This window comes from Osmerus eperlanus, chromosome 22, assembly GCF_963692335.1.
Source record: "Osmerus eperlanus chromosome 22, fOsmEpe2.1, whole genome shotgun sequence".
NCBI classification, from domain to species: Eukaryota; Metazoa; Chordata; class Actinopteri; order Osmeriformes; family Osmeridae; genus Osmerus; species Osmerus eperlanus.
The window spans coordinates 8961296-8982353 of NC_085039.1; the positions used below are offsets into that span (position 1 = coordinate 8961296).

The following is a 21058-nucleotide window of genomic DNA, read 5'->3' on the forward strand; positions in this document are numbered from 1 at the left end:
CTATGGTTGTTCACTAAGTAATGATCTTTCGAAAACTTCTGAAGAGGTTTGAGGAGTTTCGCTGCGTTGGAACACTGCATTTTCACCTTTGATGCCTCGATTAACGTGATGTTGTGGAACAGCTTTTGAGCCCTAATGGTGTGCTTACTGGAGAGTCACACTACCTCAAGGTTAAGTGCATTCACACTTTGGTTCTGGCTCACCATGTCTTTCTATGTGGTGGAGAACTGCAGTGTTTTTGTGTGTGTGTGGTTAGGGGGCTGGGGGGGGGGGGGGGTGGTGTATTCTGATTGTTGTAAATCAGAGTGGGAAGCATAGTCTTTCCTGGGGGGCGGCGACAGGGGTTAGAAACACAGAGCTCATCTGAGGACAGGCGAAGAGAGCACTCACCGCATGACGCCGACTTGGTCTCCACCAGCTTCACCCGCCGCGTTTCGGTGCGGATCCTGCCGTCCGTCTTGTCCACCAGGTGTGCCAGGTCATCGATGATTTCTGAGAGCAGAGGAAGAGAGAGACAGACAGAGAGAGTTATGAGTTGGCAGCAATTGGTTATCGGCCTGTATCTTAAAGACCTCGCTAATTCAAAGGCGAGACCTCCCAACGGTTACATTACGCGCTCGCTAATGAGGTTGCCTCGACAATAAATAAAGAAAAAAATGGAAGAAAAAAAAACCGTCCCTTTAATGTACAAGCAGGCGACTTTCAAAAGGAAATGACATCAGAGCTGTTGGCGGCCTCAAAGGGCCCAAACCCCCACCAGACCAAACACGTGAACGATAGAAAGCACTCCTCTCCCTTTCAAATCTCTGCACCGCTTCCTGAATCGATTCTGGATCTAATCAGCGGCCCATGTGCTCAAGCTGTTGTCCCGCGCTCCTTCGGTAGGAGTTCCTGACTTGAAGGCCGTCCAGCTGGAAGCCTGTGTGATTTGTAACCGCGAGTCGACGCCTTGACAAGGCGCAAACCCAACACAGGGAGGATCACTGGAGGAGACCACCAGGTTCTGAACAACGAAGCCAGGGTTTGAGGCCAAACATTAAGATACTTCTTGGACAACATAAGTCCACTATGGATAGGCCATAAAAGGTTCTAGCTCGAGACTACTCCACTTGGAGCTGACCAGATCCCTAGAAATGACACACAAGCATGAATAAATATCACAGGGAAATATATGAGCGAAAAACAGTCAAAACAGCATGGCTCATTACTCGCGTTCTGCATTAAGACTTTTATTGCAAAATCAAAACCAAATTGGCCGTTTCGTCTTTAGCGTTTGTGCGGCGGTAGATCGAGCTGTGTGGCTCGCTCTCTCCTTTCTCGTTCCCCCCCCCCACCCCCCTCCAGTCCCGATGATAGGTCCTATCCAGCAACCTTTCAGGATGAAAAACATGCTAGCAGCCTGAACAATGAGGTGGACTGTAACACGGTCAAGCAGAAACCAGGGCTAAACAGCTACGCTATTCAAATATCAACCCTTAATGTCTTACAGGAATGGGAAGCAAAGTTCTCATCTGCTGACCCCCACCGACTGCCAAGTCAAACATGCAATTTTAATAAACTATGTTTAGGTCTGATGTTTAGGACATGGGGGGTCCGCAATCTCCCAAATCGCCTAAATACATGTAATTTCTCCCTTTGTTAACAGCGGCTGCACAGCAGAATGCAATTTTCACCGGGAGACCTCTCCAGGTCACCCACTGGGTTTTCCTCCCAATTTCAGCTGTCTCTCCCCTCCAAAGACTTCCTGTCCGCACTAGAAGGAAACATGTTCTCACCGTGCCGTCATGACCGTTTGACGAGCGGGCCCTGCATTTGGCTGCAGTTGGACAATTAAGTTTAGCAGGGATCATCGAAAGGCTAAGAGATTGGTATGGAAGAGCCAGAGAGTGAAGGGGTGGGAGAGGGGGCGGTGGGAGAGAGAGAGGAGGGCCGTGGGAGCCATGTCTCCCGGGACTATCTGCAACACTATTAGCATCGGGCAACAATTTAGACGGGAGGTAGAGAGGAGTCGGAGAAAGGAGCGACCCGGGCGTGGGTTTCTGCCTCTTTAGAAAGTGGAGAGTCAGACGGAGTTTCTCCGGCGCGTCCCGCACAACGAGCCAAGCATTTACAAATGCCTCAAGGCAACTTTGAATCTCTCCTTGGTGAAATCAAGAAACCCAGCTGGATAACATAGAAGCTGCCCCCCCGGTCCTCCGTCCCCGTCCCCCCCCGTCACCCCCCCGCCCTCCCCACCACCCGAAAAAAGGGTGCTCCCTTTTCCTCCGAAACAGGCTGTGCTTCCAGCGACATAATTCGTCATTTCCTAGCGTAATGCGCGCTTTCGATATATGACAGCTGCTCTCTCTGGCTCAAACTGGGGCCCTATCAGCCCCACACCACAATGCAAAGCCTGTTCCAAGCGAAGGTTGTTTATTTTAAATGCTATTACGCTGGATAAACCTCCAAACCCACTATGTGGGAGAGAGAGCGCAGGCTCCAAAACACAGGCGCGCACTCACCCGGTGACGTCATCTGTCCTGCCTGCAGTTGCTGTGCACTGTCTCATGAAGACCAGACCAGACAATGACAGCCCCATGACTGTTTCATTTGCATTCAGATGCCAAAGTAGTCATCTCTCTATAATCTAGACCGGGGGAGGCATGGCGTTTGTACATTTAACTTTAGAAAAGCTCCCATCGTTGCCATTTGTCAAAGATATTGCAAAGAGATTTTCACATGAAGGGAATCGATGAGAATAGATTTGAATTCATTCACTAGAGGGATAGGTCTACCGGGAGAGAAAGGCAATCTTAAATGTATTCCACTTCGCTTTATAGCATGCGGCTGATTTATTCTTTTGAAATAATTTTCCAGACTAGGTCTGGCAAATAGCGACATAAAAAAAGAAGTTCTAAAGCTCTAAAATAACAAAACATAACAAGGAGAAACGAAACCTATCAGGGAGCAGTTGATGAAAATAAAATGAGGCGTCGTTATCTCTCAAACTTATGAGTGACGAGCGAATGCAAATTGGCAGAGACACAATTGAAAAACAAATAAAAAATGTTTCCAGTCTCCATGAAAGCGGCTTTCAGAGTGCTCCTCTTGCAGAGGGTGAAGAATGAATCTATCAGCATCCTAATAAGCCTAGTCTTCTCTTGTTTACACAGGAGGAACTTAGCTATGCGTCTCATAATTACCCTCACAATCCCTCCGAAAATGCAAGGGGCAATTATCAAGCTCTCTGTGGATATTTCCTTTGTCATAGTTTTTTGTTTTGCACGAAACACAATTAAAAAAAAATTCAAGGCCAGTCGCTTCAGGGGATAGGAGTGGTTGTTCTCTAGCCAAGAGACAGAGCCTTGGAGATCACAGGGGTGCGTCGACTGATTTGCCAAACCTAACCTGGAAAGCAATATATATCCTGCCAAAATCTAAATAAACAGGAATTATCTTTTTCTATTGCCGAGTACCACCTCTTGATGCCTTCCACTCCTCTCTGACAATTTTACTGCAGAGCAAGAAAAACACTGTCCTCCAAAGTGTATTTTCCTGAACTAAAAAGGATAATACAATATCCAACTGAAACTACTTATTCAAATGAAACCTCCACTGCCCTTTAATAGTCAACCGTGGAGATGGATACAATGGGACCAACGTGTGAACTTGCAGTGCCACTGATCGGCGGGAACGTTTCCACGGACGTCGTGTTTCTCTGGCCCCAGTAGCCTGAGATGAGAAAACCTGTCTGCTGGGAGCCTTAGCGAGCTACAGCATGTCCTCACGTGACGTCAACCACCAAACACTCCCCCGACCTCGCTCGACCGACCGGGCAAGACCAAAACCTCCCCCCCACCCCCCCCCCGCCTCCCTCGCCACGTGCTCCTGGTGGGGAACGTGACAGGGCTCTGGAAGACACCAATAGGACACAGATGTTGCTCTCCCATGACATCAGCATCCCCCCTCCGTAAACCTTCGCTTCCCTGACGACTGTGGCATCTCAATGTCCCATCTCCCGTCCAAGGCAATTACACAGCTCCTCTAAACAACTGCGCTGATTGCCTTTCATTGGCCGCCAGCTTCCTGTCGAGGAGGGCTAACTAGTTAACAGGTTGATTTCCATCCCCTCTGCGTCATCTGGCCACGACCAAGGCGCTTCCTCCGCGCTTGGCACACAGGGTGTAGCGTGTATACCCAGACTAACAGCACTCTGTCGCCCTGCCAAATCCTTTGCGAGCTCAGATCCTTTTCGAAAGAATTACCGCGAGCACAACCGGCAGAATTTTTTTTGAAGTGTAGACAAGTCAGATCCACCTGTTTGGACGATCCCACCGCTTTCCCGTCGACTTGTTTACTTGTCTGGAGGATAATGGCGTGTTACTGGTGGATTTGGAGGCCCGACGCTGCAGTGGGTAAACGCCAGCCAATCCTGGGTGTGTTGGTGTGTGCGCACGATTGGACGACGGGGGTCAATGCCAGCCGATTCAGCTGACGCTTGGTTCTGTCACTGCGTCCTAGGAGGGTCTTCCTTCCTTCTGCCTGACTTCCAGGATGTGGTGCTTGGCCCAGAGCCACATAGCGCCCCCCCCATACCAGCTCAAGCAGACGAAAAAGAGGCTCTCGGTGTCTCTACACGCACTCTGACTCCGAAACGTGAGCTGCCTAACCTAGCGCAGCCTAGTGAAGAGCTGCCTCGTAGGCTTACCCGCTAATATCACGCCAGCCCGCCTCATTTCGAGAACATCCCGCATAAAACACGTACTATTATTAGAACGTTAGAGGATGGACTGCATGAGAAATGTTTTTTTTGTTTTGTTTTTTTTTACCCTTAAGCGACCAGGATAGAAGGATGCTGACTCATGTTCGCAGGGGCTGCAGTGGTTGAGGGGGCCGTGGGCACCGTTCAAGAGAGTGACACCTCTGCGTTGCTCCAGGATGTGCCATATTAACTCTGCCTGTTATTCTAGGACGCCTTCCCAGAGCAGGCAAGAGAGAAAAAAAAAAAAGGCTTGTTTTCCCCCTCGTCCGTTCGAACGCAAAGCGACAGCAGGGCAGCTTGACTCAAGGCGATATCTCCCGAGGCTATGACAGTGGGGGGAGAGAGTAAGCTCCCCTCGACAACTACTTTTGCGCCCATCGTCGCTACCCCACAAGTGTTCCCAATTGGCCCCGGGTGTGAGTATGTGTGTGCATTGAGGACTGCTTGGTTGCCAAGGAAAACACGCACAGCTCGCATCGTTACTGGAACTTCACTTGGAGCACAGAGGTAATTGGGTTGAGGATGCAACACGGGGCAATTACGGTATTTACAAGAAGTTGCACTTTTTTTTTTTCTTTCTTCTATCTGTCTTTTTTTTCTTCCTCCTCTTCAACGGGCGATCATTGTAAACAAACTCGCCAGAGGGGCCGTCGAGCGGGGATTAGAGGGGGCTGCGCTCTCAAAACTTGACGTTTTACAAGTTTATAAACCGACAGCAAAGCCAGTCCAACAAAGGGCCTGCCAATGCTGACACAGAAAAATAAAATAAACGACCAAACAAGCTGTTTCTGTCTCAATAAGATGGGCTTGGGTAGGAACGCCGGGTAAAATGTGTTATGACCAATCTGACAAACAGAGAAAGAAGACAAATAAACGATTCCACTTTCTTCTCCCAACAACCATCCAGCAGGGACGACCAGAAAGAGCTGCCTGTTTATGTTTTCGCAAACCAACTTTCTATTGCTGTTTATACTTGCTCCGGAGATTAATGGGTGTATTAACGACTTGAGTCCTGAAGGGGATCGAAAACCAACAACAGACGTCATTTCTCACACGAACGACGAAGAATCGACGAGTCGACCGCAGAATGTGAACAATAACGATAACAAACACCGGGACTGTAAACAGAAGGCACGGCTCCCCTCAGCAGAGCCCATCGATCGCCCCCCCGGAGCATGTAGTTACAGTCAGGGTGGGGGTCCATGTGCTTGTGAGTAACAGGCTCTCATGCCCCCCCCCCCCCCCCCTCAGGAGCGGTCTTCAGTGAAAGCATCCTGGTGCATTGCCGGCATCTGGCGCTCAGAAGTGCCTCGACACATGTGCAGCGATTAGTCTCACCCCCGGACGACAGGGCCCCCTGCCCCCTATGAATCCTCCGGCAGGCCAGAACCACGGGGGCTCCTCCCCGCCACCTCCACCTCCTCCACCACTGATGGGCCGCGTCACGCAGACCCCAAAATGGATGGCTGCTTGACAAATGGCTGCGAGGCGGTGGAAGCTCCCATCGAAAGAATGCGCTTCAAAGCCGAGCAGGGTTGGGGCGGATTGGGGGGAGATCACCAAGGTGGTAGCCCAAGTCGATGATATCTACTTCACCTTGAGTGTGTGTGTGTGTGGGGGGGGGGGGAGGGGGCAGCAGGAAGTCAGTTGAATTATGGGAAGGCGGTGGCAGGATCTGGGAGGAGCTAGTGGGGTGTTGACCACACCACAGGATGAGCAGGCGGTGAGTTATGATGGCCCTGTGAGGGGCCACGGCTGTCCAGCGTGTGATTAAATGATTCTGCCAGGGTTCACGGAGGGGAACCCTTAAAATAACTCACTTTCACTGAACAGAGGGGGAATCTGGACGGCTTTCATGAGGAGGGCATATTCTGAAGTGGAGAAAAAGGATTTCCAATGCTCTGTGTCGAACATGGATCATCTGTTAGGATTCCAGAAAAGTACGTGTGCGGTTTTTGATGAAGGAAAACACGCAAACAAGATGCATGTCTCAAAAATAAAAGAAATAAAGACAAAGCGAGAGAAACAAGAGAGAGTGAGAGGGGAGGGAAAGGGCATGTCCGAGGTGCAAATAGCAGCCTCACTCATTCAGGATCCCGCACATCATTTCTGCTGCTACTTGCTTCTTTTGGGGTTGCCAGATTCACCAGCATCCCCCCTCTACAACCCACGCATGGACAGGTGCCACTGAACAATGGCTCCATGATTACCATGAGGGTGCCAGCAGAAGGGCCAGCCGGCACGAAGCGGACCCTTCGTCACAAAGCGACTCAACCACGCATCACACTCCATTACCCGGGCAATCCAACGGGAAGGCGATATATTGAAAACAAGGGCAAAAAGATTCCATCGAAGATTGACCTGTTTGCCTGGATGGGTTTCAGAGGCAGATTCATTTTCTAGAACCTGGCAACCTCTTCACTTTGTCACGGGACACAAGTACTGTTGAGCAAAAGACCCTGTTGGTGTTGTCACAGTGATGTGTAAACACAACCAAAGGCGGCAATGTTGTGATTTTTCACTAACAAAACAAATCTGGACTAATTTATCCTCCCTCATCAACTAAAAAGGTTCACTGCTGTGAGGAGGTTAGCCAGCTTCCCGGCAATATGCTGACTGACTGACTGTTCAGAGTTATGGAGAGACTTTGATCTGCACGCCAAACCCTGTTTAACTGTGAACACAAATGCGCACACACACACACACACACACTATTCCACCACCGGATGTGAGCCGCTTCCGACGGGCCCAGAGTGAAGGAGAAGAGTCATCATATTGATCTCATCCCAACGACAACTGGAGAGGAACAGAGGAGCCGGGTGAGCCAGGACGGAAACGTTCCGTAATGGAAAGAAGATTCCAAATCCAGCTGTTGTTTATCTCCATTCAAACCCTGAGGAATGTGGCACGTAAAAAAAAGTATACAAATTTCAGCTTTGGGTCTGGGTGGATAAATGCGCTTTCTGCCTCATGCCCAATTTAGCACGGGTCTCTTTGGATTTGAACGCGACCTGGGAGGTTGGAGCTGGGTCAGAGATTGAAAAGGTCCGGGCATGGGAGTCGTCTTGGGGTCATGCACTTCGCATGAATGCCCTTTAGAATGGGGCCTGACACATCATTGTGGGGCTCTAAGTCCTGGAACTCAGTTCATAAACCAATATCCAGTACACTTCATCAGTATTGTGAACTAAGTTCAAGGTTTTGATCGTGTCTGAGTAGCTTACACAGTCACAAGGTTGATATTAATTGCTTGAAAAAGATAAGATAACGGCAAATCATCAAGTCATCCCCCAGGACTGCAGTGCTAGTATAGTGCTTGAGCGTTTGACGGATGTCGTCCGACTCATGTTCGTTGAGATGATGGGAACTGGTTATTGTGGTGCCTGAGGAGACTTCACACTGTAGCTAGAACTCTCACTCGGCATCAAGACAGAAATGCACGCGTCAGGAAGGAGAATGTGGGAGAGACAGAGAGGGGTTTCAAGGTGGCATAAAGAAAAGAAGAGAGGAGAAATAAGAAAAAAAAAAAAAACATAAGTGGTGTGTGCGTGTGTGTGTGTGTGTGTGTCTGTCTTGGGAGGCTGTTTGTGCTGTTCCAATCTATGCCAGAACAAATGGTATGGCATCCGTGTGCCTGAAACAACTTCCCATCTACAGAGGAAACTAGACCGCCAGCTGTGCAGTGGTGTAGCGGCCACCATCAACACACAAGCACGGAGCAATGAGAAACCCTCCAGTACGCAGAGCTCGCACACACACACACACACACACACAAACACACACACAGGGGGTATCCTGTTTGGCTGCCACCCCGCCCGCTCTTTCTCACCCAAAACACACGATGAGGAGGTGGTGATCGTTTATGATGAGGGAAGCCTCCGTAGTCATTCAACAAATCGAAATGCCAAACACGCAAAACACCAACAACAACAAAAAGGATCGAAAGAATGAAAGCAGAACCCACAAGTTCTTCAGGACAGTCTGAGCTGACATCTCTACTGCCCACTAGTGGTGAGGTGTCTCAACGACAGCCCGGGCTGAGCACAGCCGTGACAGGAAACATCAGCCTTACATCAGGGCAAATGAGCTGAGAATCAAACGACATTGTAAGGCCACGGCTTGAAAATTCAACCGGTCTCACGCATTGCATGTCACGGTACCGAAACCCCACAGATCTCAAGGCAGAATCCACCTATTGAACTATGTCATGTGACCTGAAGTGGTTGAACTTCATTATCAGTCACTCCATCACATCAAAGTTGCAGTTTTGTCCCAGCGGCTGGCACAGAAAGAGGTAGAGAGGGAGGGAGGAAATAAAGAAATATGAGAGGCAAGATAAGTGTCGGCCTGGCCCTCTGATGTATCTGTAAGGACTTTGTCCTCTTCCCCCAGCCAGTATCAGCCACCCTTCTATCTGGAGCCCCAGCCAATGACCCCCAGCCCTCTTCACACAAGCCAATCCACATGGACATACAGATGATGTTGTTATCTTAGGTAGAATAACAGGTCCTCCAGACGCGCAGCGGTGATTTATACTCGCGTCGAGAATCGGCGTCACGATGTCGCAATTTGAGAAATTGTTGAGCGTTTGACAAATTGCGACATCGTGAAGCCGATTCTCAACGCGAGTATAAATCACCGCTGTGTGTCGTATCAAAACCTAGTAAGTATCCTTCAAAAACCTCTCTGGCTCTTTTTTTTACATTAGCAAGCACATCGACCGTGGGTAGGAGACGTCACAACAGCAAACCGGACTATAACGGTCAATGGTATTAAAGCCCAAAACAGATGAGAATGATTCGATAACAGATCAAAAGAGGGTTTTCTCTCCCTCTCTCTCAGGGGCGTGTTTATTCAAGCGTAGCAGATCTGAGAAGTGCGACGCACATAAGACGAACGGCGGCACACGCACTCGACGTGACAGCCTGAAAGGGGGCCTCATTTGCGAGGCAAAGTCTGGGTTTGAAGCCGGCGGACCCTCCGCTTAATCTGTGTATTCAGAGGATCCGTTTCACAAAAGGAGGAGACCATCAGATGATAGATCAAATAGACTGGACACAAAGCCTTCCATTTTTTTGTATTTTTTTATATATAAAATGAAAAAAGAACTCCTTTGTTCCTTGGTAGACAAAAGTCCCATAGGCGATGTTCTCATCTGCTTCAATTGCAAAATACGATTACAGCGTTTCACTGCCTTTCGTCGCCGATGGGGATCGGAGTCGCTAGCCCAAATATTACACATGATAGCCATCGCTCATGTCGTTTAAAAACCTGATGACCGAGGCAGATGACTCATCGAAATGGATGACTTCAGAAACTCGGTAGAGGAGCTACGCTACATGACTCCAATTATCAATTATCTATGCAATATCAAAGGTCAGGTTGGGTGGTGGTGGTGGGGGGGGGGATGGGACAAAAAAAGAAAGAAAGAAGAAGTTTAGCCTGTATATTAAATGGGTAATAGAGGAGGACTGCTTTCATTCTCCACAGACCCGTTAAGCTGTTAAAGGCACTGGTTCCCAGTGAGAGACTGATGACTGCGGTTGAGAGCCCTCGATCACATCCTCCGTGTGTTCCCCTATGGAATGTCGCACTTCAAAGAGCTCAGCCATAGACGCTAATGCTAATGAAGCATTACTCAATTGGAACATGTAGTCTCTCTCTCTCTCTCTCTGCATTAGCTGTGAGGAACGGCTTGTAATGGGTCCCTGCTGTGTTCTCCGACTGCCTCCTCCACCTCCCTGACTCGCCTGGTGCATTAAATCAGTGGAAAATTAGCGATCCTCCAGGCTCCCTCGCCTCAGCGCTATTACACGGTGTATCTCCGCTCTCCCCGGGCGTACGCTCTGCGGCCCTCGCTCAGGGTCCTGCGGTGAGGTCATAGGCAGCTCCGTCACCTCCCCCTCGACCGGGGGCGGCGGGGCCTCGGTTCCTCCTCGCGTTCGCCGCGACCCTACCAAAGCCACGGTGCAGCCGGCCGGCCTGGGCCCCATGTGCCACACACATGGCCTGTGCCCTCCCCACCTCCCGCCCACGGTGGGGGGGGGGTCCCTCTCCGCAGACGAAGGGGTGATCTTCCCCCCCCCCCCCACCGCGCGTTGGAGTGGGGGTCCACGTCAGGGAAGGGTACTGCTAAGTAAGTCGTTCCAGTCATTACGTGGGGATGACCCGCGCTGCCCTGGAGGGCCTGTGTGCGTGGGGGTAGAGAGGGGGGGGGAGGGGGGGGGTCACCCCGGGGGGGAAACCTAGATTTCGTTGCAGCTGGGTTCCTAACCGCTAAGTCAACAGAGTGGGAGACCTTGTTCCTGCCGTCACTCAGGTTAGCCAGCGAGGCCCCCAGGTGGGGCAGCCAAGCTTTTGCTCCACTCCGAGGTGCTCAAGGAATCCTTTGGCATCTTCCTAGGGAGCTGCCAGCTAGCGCTGCGGCCTGTCCCACCACACATGGCAAACACACTTTCCCTCAGCGGGGCGGCGTGCGAGGGAAGTTCTCCAGGGGAGAGTGACGCAGCGATGCGAAGATGTTGAGGCCATTTTGGCGTAAAATTATACGCATACCACAGACGTAAGGCAACTTTCCGGCCAAAAAACAAAAAACAAAACAGGAAACGTGGTGACATGAGTATGTGAACACAATCATAATAGCCGTAACTCCTTCATTTATGAGTAGCACTAGTGAAGTAATAAGGACAGAACACCCAGGTAGCAGAACGGACAATGCCGACACTCCGGAACATTCCAGTTTTCACTTCAGCAAACTCACAATGCTGATCAAATATAGCAAAAGCACCGTTAAGGTTACTGTTCAGTGTTGGTATGTGTTTTCATCAAGATTCTTTGTAAGCGACGATGACCGCATTTTCCAAAAAATCGAAATAAAATAAAGGGAACAATTCAAAAACACTTTTCCACATTCATGCTTTGATTGAAGTCCAATTTCGGCTTGCATAGAAAACAATGGCTCAATCCTGTCACTGAAGTGCGAGTGATTATCAGACCAATGCCACGATACTGGCGTGTATGTGGTCTGAGAACAACCACTGTAAACCCATAATGCCAGCTAAGTCCCTCTTAATGTCAGCTAAGACACTTTAAGGAGATGGATTACTCTAAGGCACGGTCATGAGCCCAAACTCTCAGCAACACAATCCAATAATGTGCATTTCCAGGAATTGTCTCACCACCAAACAACATCAAAACAACAAAACTCTGAAGAGGTGGAGAAGAGCCAGCGATATCATTTGTTTATCTCCTTAGATACAAATGTTATTTTATATTCAACAGGTTTTTTTTCCCGCCAAGGATAAAGTGCCCAGCTAATAGGTTGAGAAAGAGCATGTCACTGTCTGGCTATCTATGTGTTATTGCTAAAGGCAGCCTCTCCCTCCCTCCGTTCCCCCTCTCCCCCTCTCCCCCTCTCCCTCTCTCCCTCTCTCCCTCTCTCCCTCTCTCCCTCTCTCCCTCTCTCCCTCTCTCCCTCTCTGTGTGTGTGTTTTGAGGACATCTGGTTGTGATCTGGGGCCACGGCAAGAAAACATATGAGGTGCAGATGAGCTAGGGCAGGGCGACACCTCGGTCCTAGACGACGGGGTCTTCCCCATCCGGCTGCCGCTGGGTCTTCATGAGAGCGAGACAGCACGCGTGTGCCTGCTCAGAGTATCCACCTCGCCCTGCACTTTCGCCACGCCTAAAGGGCATTGGGTGGTCTTCATTCCCCCGTTATTAACTTGTCGAGAAGCTGTGTCGAAGGCTGAGATGGCGGGCGTGCGAGTGAATCCCAATAACCCCTTTTAAATCATTCAGAGGCTATCAACTATTCTATCAAGTCTTTTTCCATCTCTAAAACCTGGGACTGTCAGCTATCTGATATAGCTCTGCTTACTTAATTGCTGACAAAAAAGAAGGATCAGGGAAGAGATGTGCACTTCTAATTGTTTACCGAAGGTTGTGTTGTTAGAAACGCTGAGCTAAATGTGAGATACGGGAGTTGAATAGCCTTGTGATGGAGGGGTTGTGTTTAGCCATTTGAAGCACAAATTGCCACAGAAAAGCTTTGCTCCACCGTTCTCTTTGCAGACTCAGGGTCATTTGATCCACAGAGAACTGTGGCAGCCAGCCCTGAAATCCCTTACCTAAGAAGAAAAAGATTTCTAACTAGGTAAACAAGTAGGACTGTTTCTGATAAAACCATCAATTCTCCCAAACATAATTTCTACTCTTCGGTGGAGAAACCAACTTATTAGAAGCTCCGACACGTTCTTAAAAGGATAAATGAAACGTTTCAAAATGGTTAACCGCCGGTGCAAGGCGCTTCATTCCTTTGGCGTGTTTGGAAAACAGCTCTCTCTTAATCCGTCATCTCATTCATATTCAGCTGCAAATGATCAGGTCTTATATCCACACGCTGCTATCAGCCGCTGTCGTGAACGTGCCACCACCTGCCGCCTGTCTGCCCTGGGACTGCTGACACTGTTGGCGCCAATAAACATTTTTTTGCAGAATCATACCGTCAAAATGGTTCTATTTTCAGACACTTGTCCTTTTCATGAAGAAGAATCCAGCAAAGGGGAAGGGTAAAACTTAGTACTGCTTCGGACTACCTCACAGATGCTTTATGGCATCTATGGGGGGGGGGGGGGAATCTGATGGGGGGGGGAATCTGATGGGGGGGGGGGGATGATTTAACCATCGAAGAACTATAGCTGCCTTCCTCCTAACTCTGAGAGACAAAAGAAACGAAAGAAACGTCCACCTCTTTAATGGAACTGTAGCAGGAGAACAGTTACACGTGCGCACTGAAAAACAAGGGATTGCACGGAGCCCATGAGCTGCTATCAGCCCTGGGATGATCCTGCAGATTCTCCATTTGACTTACAAGCAGGCCGTGAGATGGGAGCAACAGTGACACTATATCAAAACCAAAACACGACTAATGCCCCTAACATGTGGGGAAGCGTTGATCGATGCCAGGTATGACCAAGCTGGTTTTCTGCCCTCGCTAAATAACCCAGCAGGATGTGCGACTGGGTTCAGCCTTCTGGCCTCCAGCCAGGAGAACCACATAAGGAAACATTTAGTATATGTGGCTTTCATATACACTTCCCACTACTCATAGTAGTTGAGGGACTCGCATACTCAATATCTTCTCGGTTCACATCACTCGCTGGTTGAGGTGCGACACCACAGCAAAGTCATTCCCCGGCTTTGAACGGTAAAGAGAAAAGGCCTCATTTATCTCCACCGTTATGGATCATTGTAAACTCCTTAAGCACATGAATTATGCACGCCACTGAGCTCTAACATCCAGTTGTCATTCACTTTTATTGTCACCCTGACCCCTTCGCTTCTCCGTCAGAAACCCCTCGCAAAAGGAGCCCCGGAGGAGCCCGACTGAACTGTCCGCCCGGCGACGCTTGACAGCCCCTTTACAAATGAAGGCCTCGACTGTCATTCCTCAAATCGGCGCAACAAACCGAAGCCCTGTAAAAAAAAAAAAAAAAAAAAAACGACATCTGAACTCAAAAGAGTGCATCAGTCCCGCTGAGAGGTAAAGCAAGAGAGGACTTGATTGATGGAGCCACCTTCAGACGGGACCCCTTTTGAGTCGCCGCATGCAAATGAGCTCGCCGCCCCTGACGGGGAGCCATTCATCACCCCCGCGGTCGCAGGCGTGACCCGAATCCACCCTTCGCATCATTGTTAGCTCCTCCGTTTTCACACCGCCAGGAGCGTCACAGAGGTCTGGCTGGAGACAAACGCCTGAAGAGGACGCCGGTGGAGTAACGGAACGAGGGGGAGACGGTTCATGATTGATCGTGCCCTGGCCCAGATCAGTAGGATGCTGCTTTAATGTTATTAAACTTAGAATCAGCCGCTCCATCACAGGGAAGAGTTGTTCGTGGCAAATACATTCTGCTTTAGTGGGGAGAGTAGGCATGGGCTGTTCCCATGCCTTTCCAGCAAGTTGAAATGTACACTCGCTTGAAAAATCTTATTTTTGTGGCTGAGGGATGACGGTAAGATGAGTACGACGCTGAAAAGGAAATGTGCCTTTTGTCAATCAGACATTGAATAGACGGGCCATGAAGAAACAGCTGTCCTCTCGACCAATCGTGCGTCTAGAAAGTATGCTTGAAATCTATGAGTCGACAAGCTGGCAGGATCCCAGGGCTCGTCACAAAAGATCTTTCCATCTGACTCAGAACAGAGTCACAATCACCGAATTCGGTCATTCAACACAGACTATGAGAGCACAGGGGTGTCAAAATATCAGCCGTGACTTGAAAAGCATCGGACTTCCTGGAAGACCAAATAAGGACATGGTCAGTGACTGCCAATGTACAGGAGGAAGAAAGAATAGAAAAAGCCTTTCCCAATTCAGATCAAATCGGTCTGTGAGGAAAGCATTTTAGAGTGAATGTCGGTTACATTTGATAAGTAAGTATTAATATAAGTAGATAAGTGAAGTATGCTTCATTATGACCTTTCAACAAATGAATGAGATCAAGTGGAAAACAGAAGCAGTAGCAATTAACTTCGTACATCCAAAGAACACAATGTTCGGTCAGCTGTGCCGTGTTGTATTTACATGAATGGACCTCAACACGTCAGGGCAATTGAGCTGTTTCAAAATGGAGGAGATAAAAGTGTGTCAAAACACCAGCCGCTGTTCCAGTCCTTCCCTTTGGCCCGCATCCATTTCCCAGTGACACAAGAGTGAGCCTCCTCTCTGACGACATCACATTTCCGTACGTCGCGTGCCACACCCAAAAATGCAGTGCTTCCACCCTCGATGGCAGCCCGGGCGAATCCGACGAACCATAAATCAATCCACGAACCCACCCTTTGCCGTCGAGCACCAGAACTATTAGCGGTGTTTATTTGCTCGTCGGACTGTTCCTCTTAAGTGTGACCAAGTCGAGGGCTCTGTTCTCCACGGTGGGCCGTCACACTGCTGATGTCACCGGCCGCTGTTTATTTGGAAGTCATTAGCAGGAACAGTACAACCTCTGCCGAAGTAGGAGCCAATCAATGACCTAATTATTAGCGAGAAACACAGTAATAATTGAGTTCCCATGCCAGTCCCCCGTTATGGTGTGAAAGACTGTGCCGTATGGAAGACTGTGTTTATCTCCTGGGCTGAAGGTCAGTCGATGAAGTAAAGTGAAGTTCCACTTCTGTGGCTAATAGATTAACTTGGTTTCATTGTTGTCCACGGACACCTCTCAGAACCCTGCACATCCGACCGGGACCCAGTTATAATGTGGAGAATGAGTCAATATCACGCTGTTTGCGAGTGTGAGACAATGTTTGACTTGGGTGAGATCCGATGTATCAGTTAAAAGCGGCCTTCCCTTTGGGGTTTTGACCACAGACGCCTTTCCAGAAGGTCTTAATCTCAATCAAGTTGTGTTTCTTTCCGTCCGGCATGAGCTCACTTTGAACAAAACATTGTCTCCTCCTCCTCCTCCAAAAAAAAAAAAAAAAAAACACAAAAAAAGCAAAGATACGGGTTGCCTAGCAACAGTGAAACCCGCCCGTGACTGTTATTATCAAAACAAGAACCGGGGCAGGACAGCGACAGGTCACGGCGCCGGGGATATTCGATGTGCGATGCGATTCGCCGGACCCTTCTCAAGCCCGTGGGTCTATTTATAAAATAAGGATGGAGTTGGAGGAAAGAACACGGAACAAACCCCAGCGCCGGTGACTAACTCCTCTGAAAGGTTTATGTGTGAAGGGAAGCTCGGAAGGCCGACTCTTAGCTGGAAAGTCCTGTTGATTAAATAACATCTAACGACCAGAGAGCGAGTGGAAAAGAGATGAACTCCTCCATTCATTTGATCAGACCAAGCCGAGCGAGGCTTGATTCCTAATGGAGCTTGCAATAAGCAGACATGGAAATAAAAGCCTCCCTTTCTCCATGTTCGGACTAACCGATGTGTGGGGGTTTGATGGAAAGTCGTCTTTAAAAGTTTCTTTCAACGTCTTTCTAAGGATACTTCCCATAGGAGAGCCTTGAGGCTAGCCACCGAGACTATTAAAGTTTAAACCCCTAAAAAGTTGAAAACTTTTAACAAGACTGACTGCCTGTCTGTCTGTCACTCATAAGCCACAAGCCTCTGACAGGCGCTGATGTCATTGTTACAGTTTCGAATCTGAGAAACATCAACACCAATAAAGTCAAACAAGGTTGATTCTAACGGAACCCCCGTCATTTTGTTGATGTAGGACATTTTACTTACACTCCGAGGGCTATTCTCTGCCACATTGAATTTGGAAATGAAAACAAGATTGTCTGGCCACGTCATTGTAGAAACGTGAAAATGTCCGTTGACAGCGCCCAGCACACAATACGGTACGGGACGCATGGAATGGGATTACGATTCCCCTTTCGGAGATGGCAAACTTCCCACATGGGCATGCATGTCAGGTGCACTAACAGCGAATCAGGAAGGCAGCTTCCTCAGTTCTGCCTTACTGTCCATAACGAGCCATCGTCGACCAGGGGAGGAGGGGGGCGAGGGGGGAGGGGGGGGACCTCGGGTTATTTTCCGTCGCTTGAGCAGGGTCACATCCACTGTCGACCCGAGCCGAAGTCACTTCCTGAAAAGGAGCCTGCTGCAACCTTCACTGCACTCAGGTCAGGGTCTCGCTGCGCAGCCACATCACTGGCAGCCTAATCTATTTATAGGAAAACAGCGCCTACGGTACCGTGTGGGATTGAGGAAGAGGGGGGGGGGGGGGGGAGAGAACCCTAAAAGATGGAAAAACAGAACACTCGAAAGGACGGCAAGGTTAAGCACCAATTGTCAGGACCGACGAGGAGGCTTGCCTTTCGCCTCTTTAGAACTTTAAAATCCATTTTCCCTGTCGCTCCGACGGCATTATCCTATCCTGTTACTTGTCACGTCGTCGGTTTTGTCATTTAATACAAGTAAGAAATGCAGCACCTACAAAGCTGTCCTTCGCTGTGATTCCAGTAATTTAAGTAAGACGCTGGAAGAAAAAACACATTCCAGGTTCTATTCCGTGAATTCAGAGTTTGCAGAAAACATTAAATGAACCTTGGCGCCTCATAAGAGTGCGCTGTACCACATCGAGCACAACTCCAAGTCTAGCGTATGTATTAAGGTATACCGAACTGTAATGCAAAGGATTGAAATGCTTCAAAACACGGAATACACATTCCTGAAATGCCTATGGTGGTGTGTGGACTCTTCACTGTGGCATGGCCCACTCAAGCAGGGGCTCCAATAGACTCATGCTAATGCTATAGCCCTTAAAGCTCCCCTTGACAGGCCCTGTGGGGCACCAACACCCCTAAATCAAGCCTGGGAACTTCAAGAGCCTCGACAATCAGCAGGCTAGCACTGTTTGAAGTCGGTCTGGCTCAGCGCTCGGGCCCTGCGTGATATATTCTCTTTTTCCACCTGTCCCACACTTAGGGGGAGCTGCCATCTTCCCCATAACTCACCGCGAGGAGGAGGAGGAGAAGGAGAAGAGGAAGACAGAGCCCAGAGGACTGGTGAGTAATGGCCCGGCGTCAGAGGGCCTTGCGAACTCGAAGCCGGGCTGTAAATTTCGGCGGGGAGCCGGTGGAGAGGGGTCAGATGTGAGGTGTTGGAAAGGTTCTCTGAGGGGGCCCCAACCCCACCTCCATCTTCCTCAACTTTTATCACCTCTCTCCAAGACTCGCAGGACAGGTTTATACTACCTATTGTGTCTTGACCTACTATGTACTCTGATATGCAGGCTCTCTCCAGGTTTGTATAGTGACCTGACCTACAGTGCTATGATATCGTATGCAGGCTATTGTGTTGGGAATTGCCAATAGCGAGTCCTAAATACGCAGGTGGAGTAATGTTACCTTTCCTAAAACTCGTATTGACGAGAGGTCGGGTTTCCCTCTGGCTTAACTCTTGGCCTTAAAAACAATAAAATGTAAATGCAAAAAATAATAATAATTTAAAAAAAAACGCCATTCTGGGGAACCGTACACGAGAAGAGCAGAAGTCACTTGTTGTTTGAACTGAAGGTGCCATTCCACCGCTCGTACGTTTCTCCATGCACCGCTCCTATTCTCATTTAAGGCTCGCAAGTCGCCAGTTGGGACCCTTGCTATTGGAAAAACTGACTTTGCGCGTTGAAAAAGATGAGAAGATGGAGTGAGTGTGAGGGCAACAGTCCTTCGCCAGCTCAATAAAGGAAACAGGAGAGGAGAATGGGCAAAAGCAATCAAGCAAAGCCTCTCTCTCTCTCTCTCTCTCCTTCTCATTGGAGATCAGAGGCCCACGTTGGCCAATAGTCTGGAATTCCCAGCAGAAGGGAATCTCATTTGTTTCCAAGGTCATTCGTTTGCGTAACCTCCGAATTTGTCGTGGTCCTCTGAGGACCGAAGCCGCACATGCTTTGGAACAGCTCCTCGCAGACCAACAGACGTTTTATTCAAGGCAGCCTATGAATATTCATGTGAGCACAACTTCAAAAAACACTTTGGACGAACCGCTTAGTCGTCAGATTTAATAAAGGATAGTATAGTGAGCCACTATACGCCACTGGGATATACAACGATTGGCCAACTCCCCCTTCCTCCTCCAGATCCATCCAGATGATTGGCCAACTCCCCCTTCCTCCTCCAGATCCATCCAGATGCAGGACTTGACTTCCGTTGGACGAGAATCTCAGCTCTTTAGGGGGGGAAACACCAATCATGTCACCACTTTTCTTTCGCTGCCCGCGCAGGAGAAAGAAAAGCACAATTTAGCCCAACGACCCGCTAATGACAGTGCCCCCGGGACTGTGGCATTGTGGTGCACCTCCACCAAGCCAAGAACAGCAAGTAGGAACTAATGAACTCTCAGTCCTGCATTCCTTTAGGGGACTGATTACTCCGCTGCGCTCACGGAGAATGACACTATTCGGCCCGACACTATTGTTCCTCGTCTGGTTGTCCTTTGACTATTGTCTCTTCTCTGACAAGGCAAACCAACAGGACCCAAGCAGAACTCCTCCGACTCATTTTGTTCGACTCAAAGTGCAGTTTATAATGATGGCTTTTTAATTACTTAATTACACCCATTAGAGTTCAAATTCCAGGAACTCTCACTCTGCACATGCAAGAGCGTGTGTGTGTGTGTGTGTGTGTGCGTGCGTGTGAGAGTGAACAGCTCAGGTATGAGTGTGTGTTCTGACAAGAACCGCATTAGCGGGAACACTGATCTAATACTTCTTTCGGGGGAGACGAATGACCAACCCCGGCAAAGACTCCGTCTCGAGTGCCTGTGTCGGCAGAGTCCGAGGGAGGTGATACACTCTGGCTTGCTGTGATGGAGTTATTTATGGGAAACCGTCCCATTACCTCAGAGCAGATTGGATTTCAGGGCTCCAGGCACTTGCTCTTACCACAATGCATTAAAGCAGCGGGCGGCCGGGCGCTCACGTTCCTCTGTGCGGCAGATGACGGCCGCACCAATCCCCAAACACCGGGGAAAGCAGGACGTTGTCGTGGCGACCTCGAGATGAGGTCACGCTCTCTCTGACCGAGGTGGTTAAGGGGGTCCTGTCCAGCGGGTCACGTGACCCGACGCCGAAGCAATTCTCTTTCCATTACTGTGTGCTTGTCTGATTGATTTCACACAGTGGTGAGGGGCTGGGCGTGCGAGTGGAACTTCTTCTTGGTGGAAACGTTTCCATATCCTCTCCTCCATCAGATGTTACAACACACACGCACACGCACACTCACCATTCTGCTCATCCAGCTCGTTACCAATCTCCCGGCCCATCAGCTTCTGTCTGCTGATGACTTCTGCCAACGCATCCAAACCAGCGTCCTGGACTGTAGGGAACCAGTATGGGAAAAAAAGAGGGAGGGGAGGGGTTACCATCATGCTGTGATCGCAGAGTCAAGTCACAAACATCTAATAATCAATCACCTTAAAGATAAACGTACCCACTCAAAAGAAATCTTTCAATTTAGCAGCTGTGTAAAAAAAAATAATAAAAAAAACGACTAAAAACAATAGTACTGAGCCCATTGTAAGCCGGGAGCAATTTCTTGCACTGTGATGTCACAGGACAACCATTCGGGGACTGGGGATGACAGGCTGTTGGGCTTGCAGCGGCTCACGGTGTGCCACATGTGAGTCATCTAGCAGCACTTTACCCCACTCAGACGGACTCGTGTTATTGTAAGATTCTAACTGCAGCGGGCCAGGGTGCAAAGAGGCACAGCTGAACACAGATGAAGGGACAGCTTTCTGGAACACAGCGTGATGCAGTGCCTTAGCATTCGTCTAAGCTTTTGAAAGAAAAAGATAC

At 49.2% G+C, this 21058-nt stretch overlaps 1 protein-coding gene across 2 annotated transcripts in view; it reads right to left on the bottom strand.

Annotated features, from left to right (window-relative positions):
* Positions 1 to 21058, bottom strand: part of stx8 (syntaxin 8) — a 33103-nt gene that overhangs the window by 7121 nt on the left and 4924 nt on the right. For both annotated transcript variants that reach the window (XM_062448450.1, XM_062448451.1), the window contains exons 6-7: positions 20484 to 20576; positions 391 to 492 (exon numbers count right to left, since the gene is read on the bottom strand). In XM_062448450.1, the coding sequence (XP_062304434.1) occupies positions 391 to 492; positions 20484 to 20576 (195 nt within the window). The remainder of the gene's footprint in view (positions 1 to 390; positions 493 to 20483; positions 20577 to 21058) is intronic.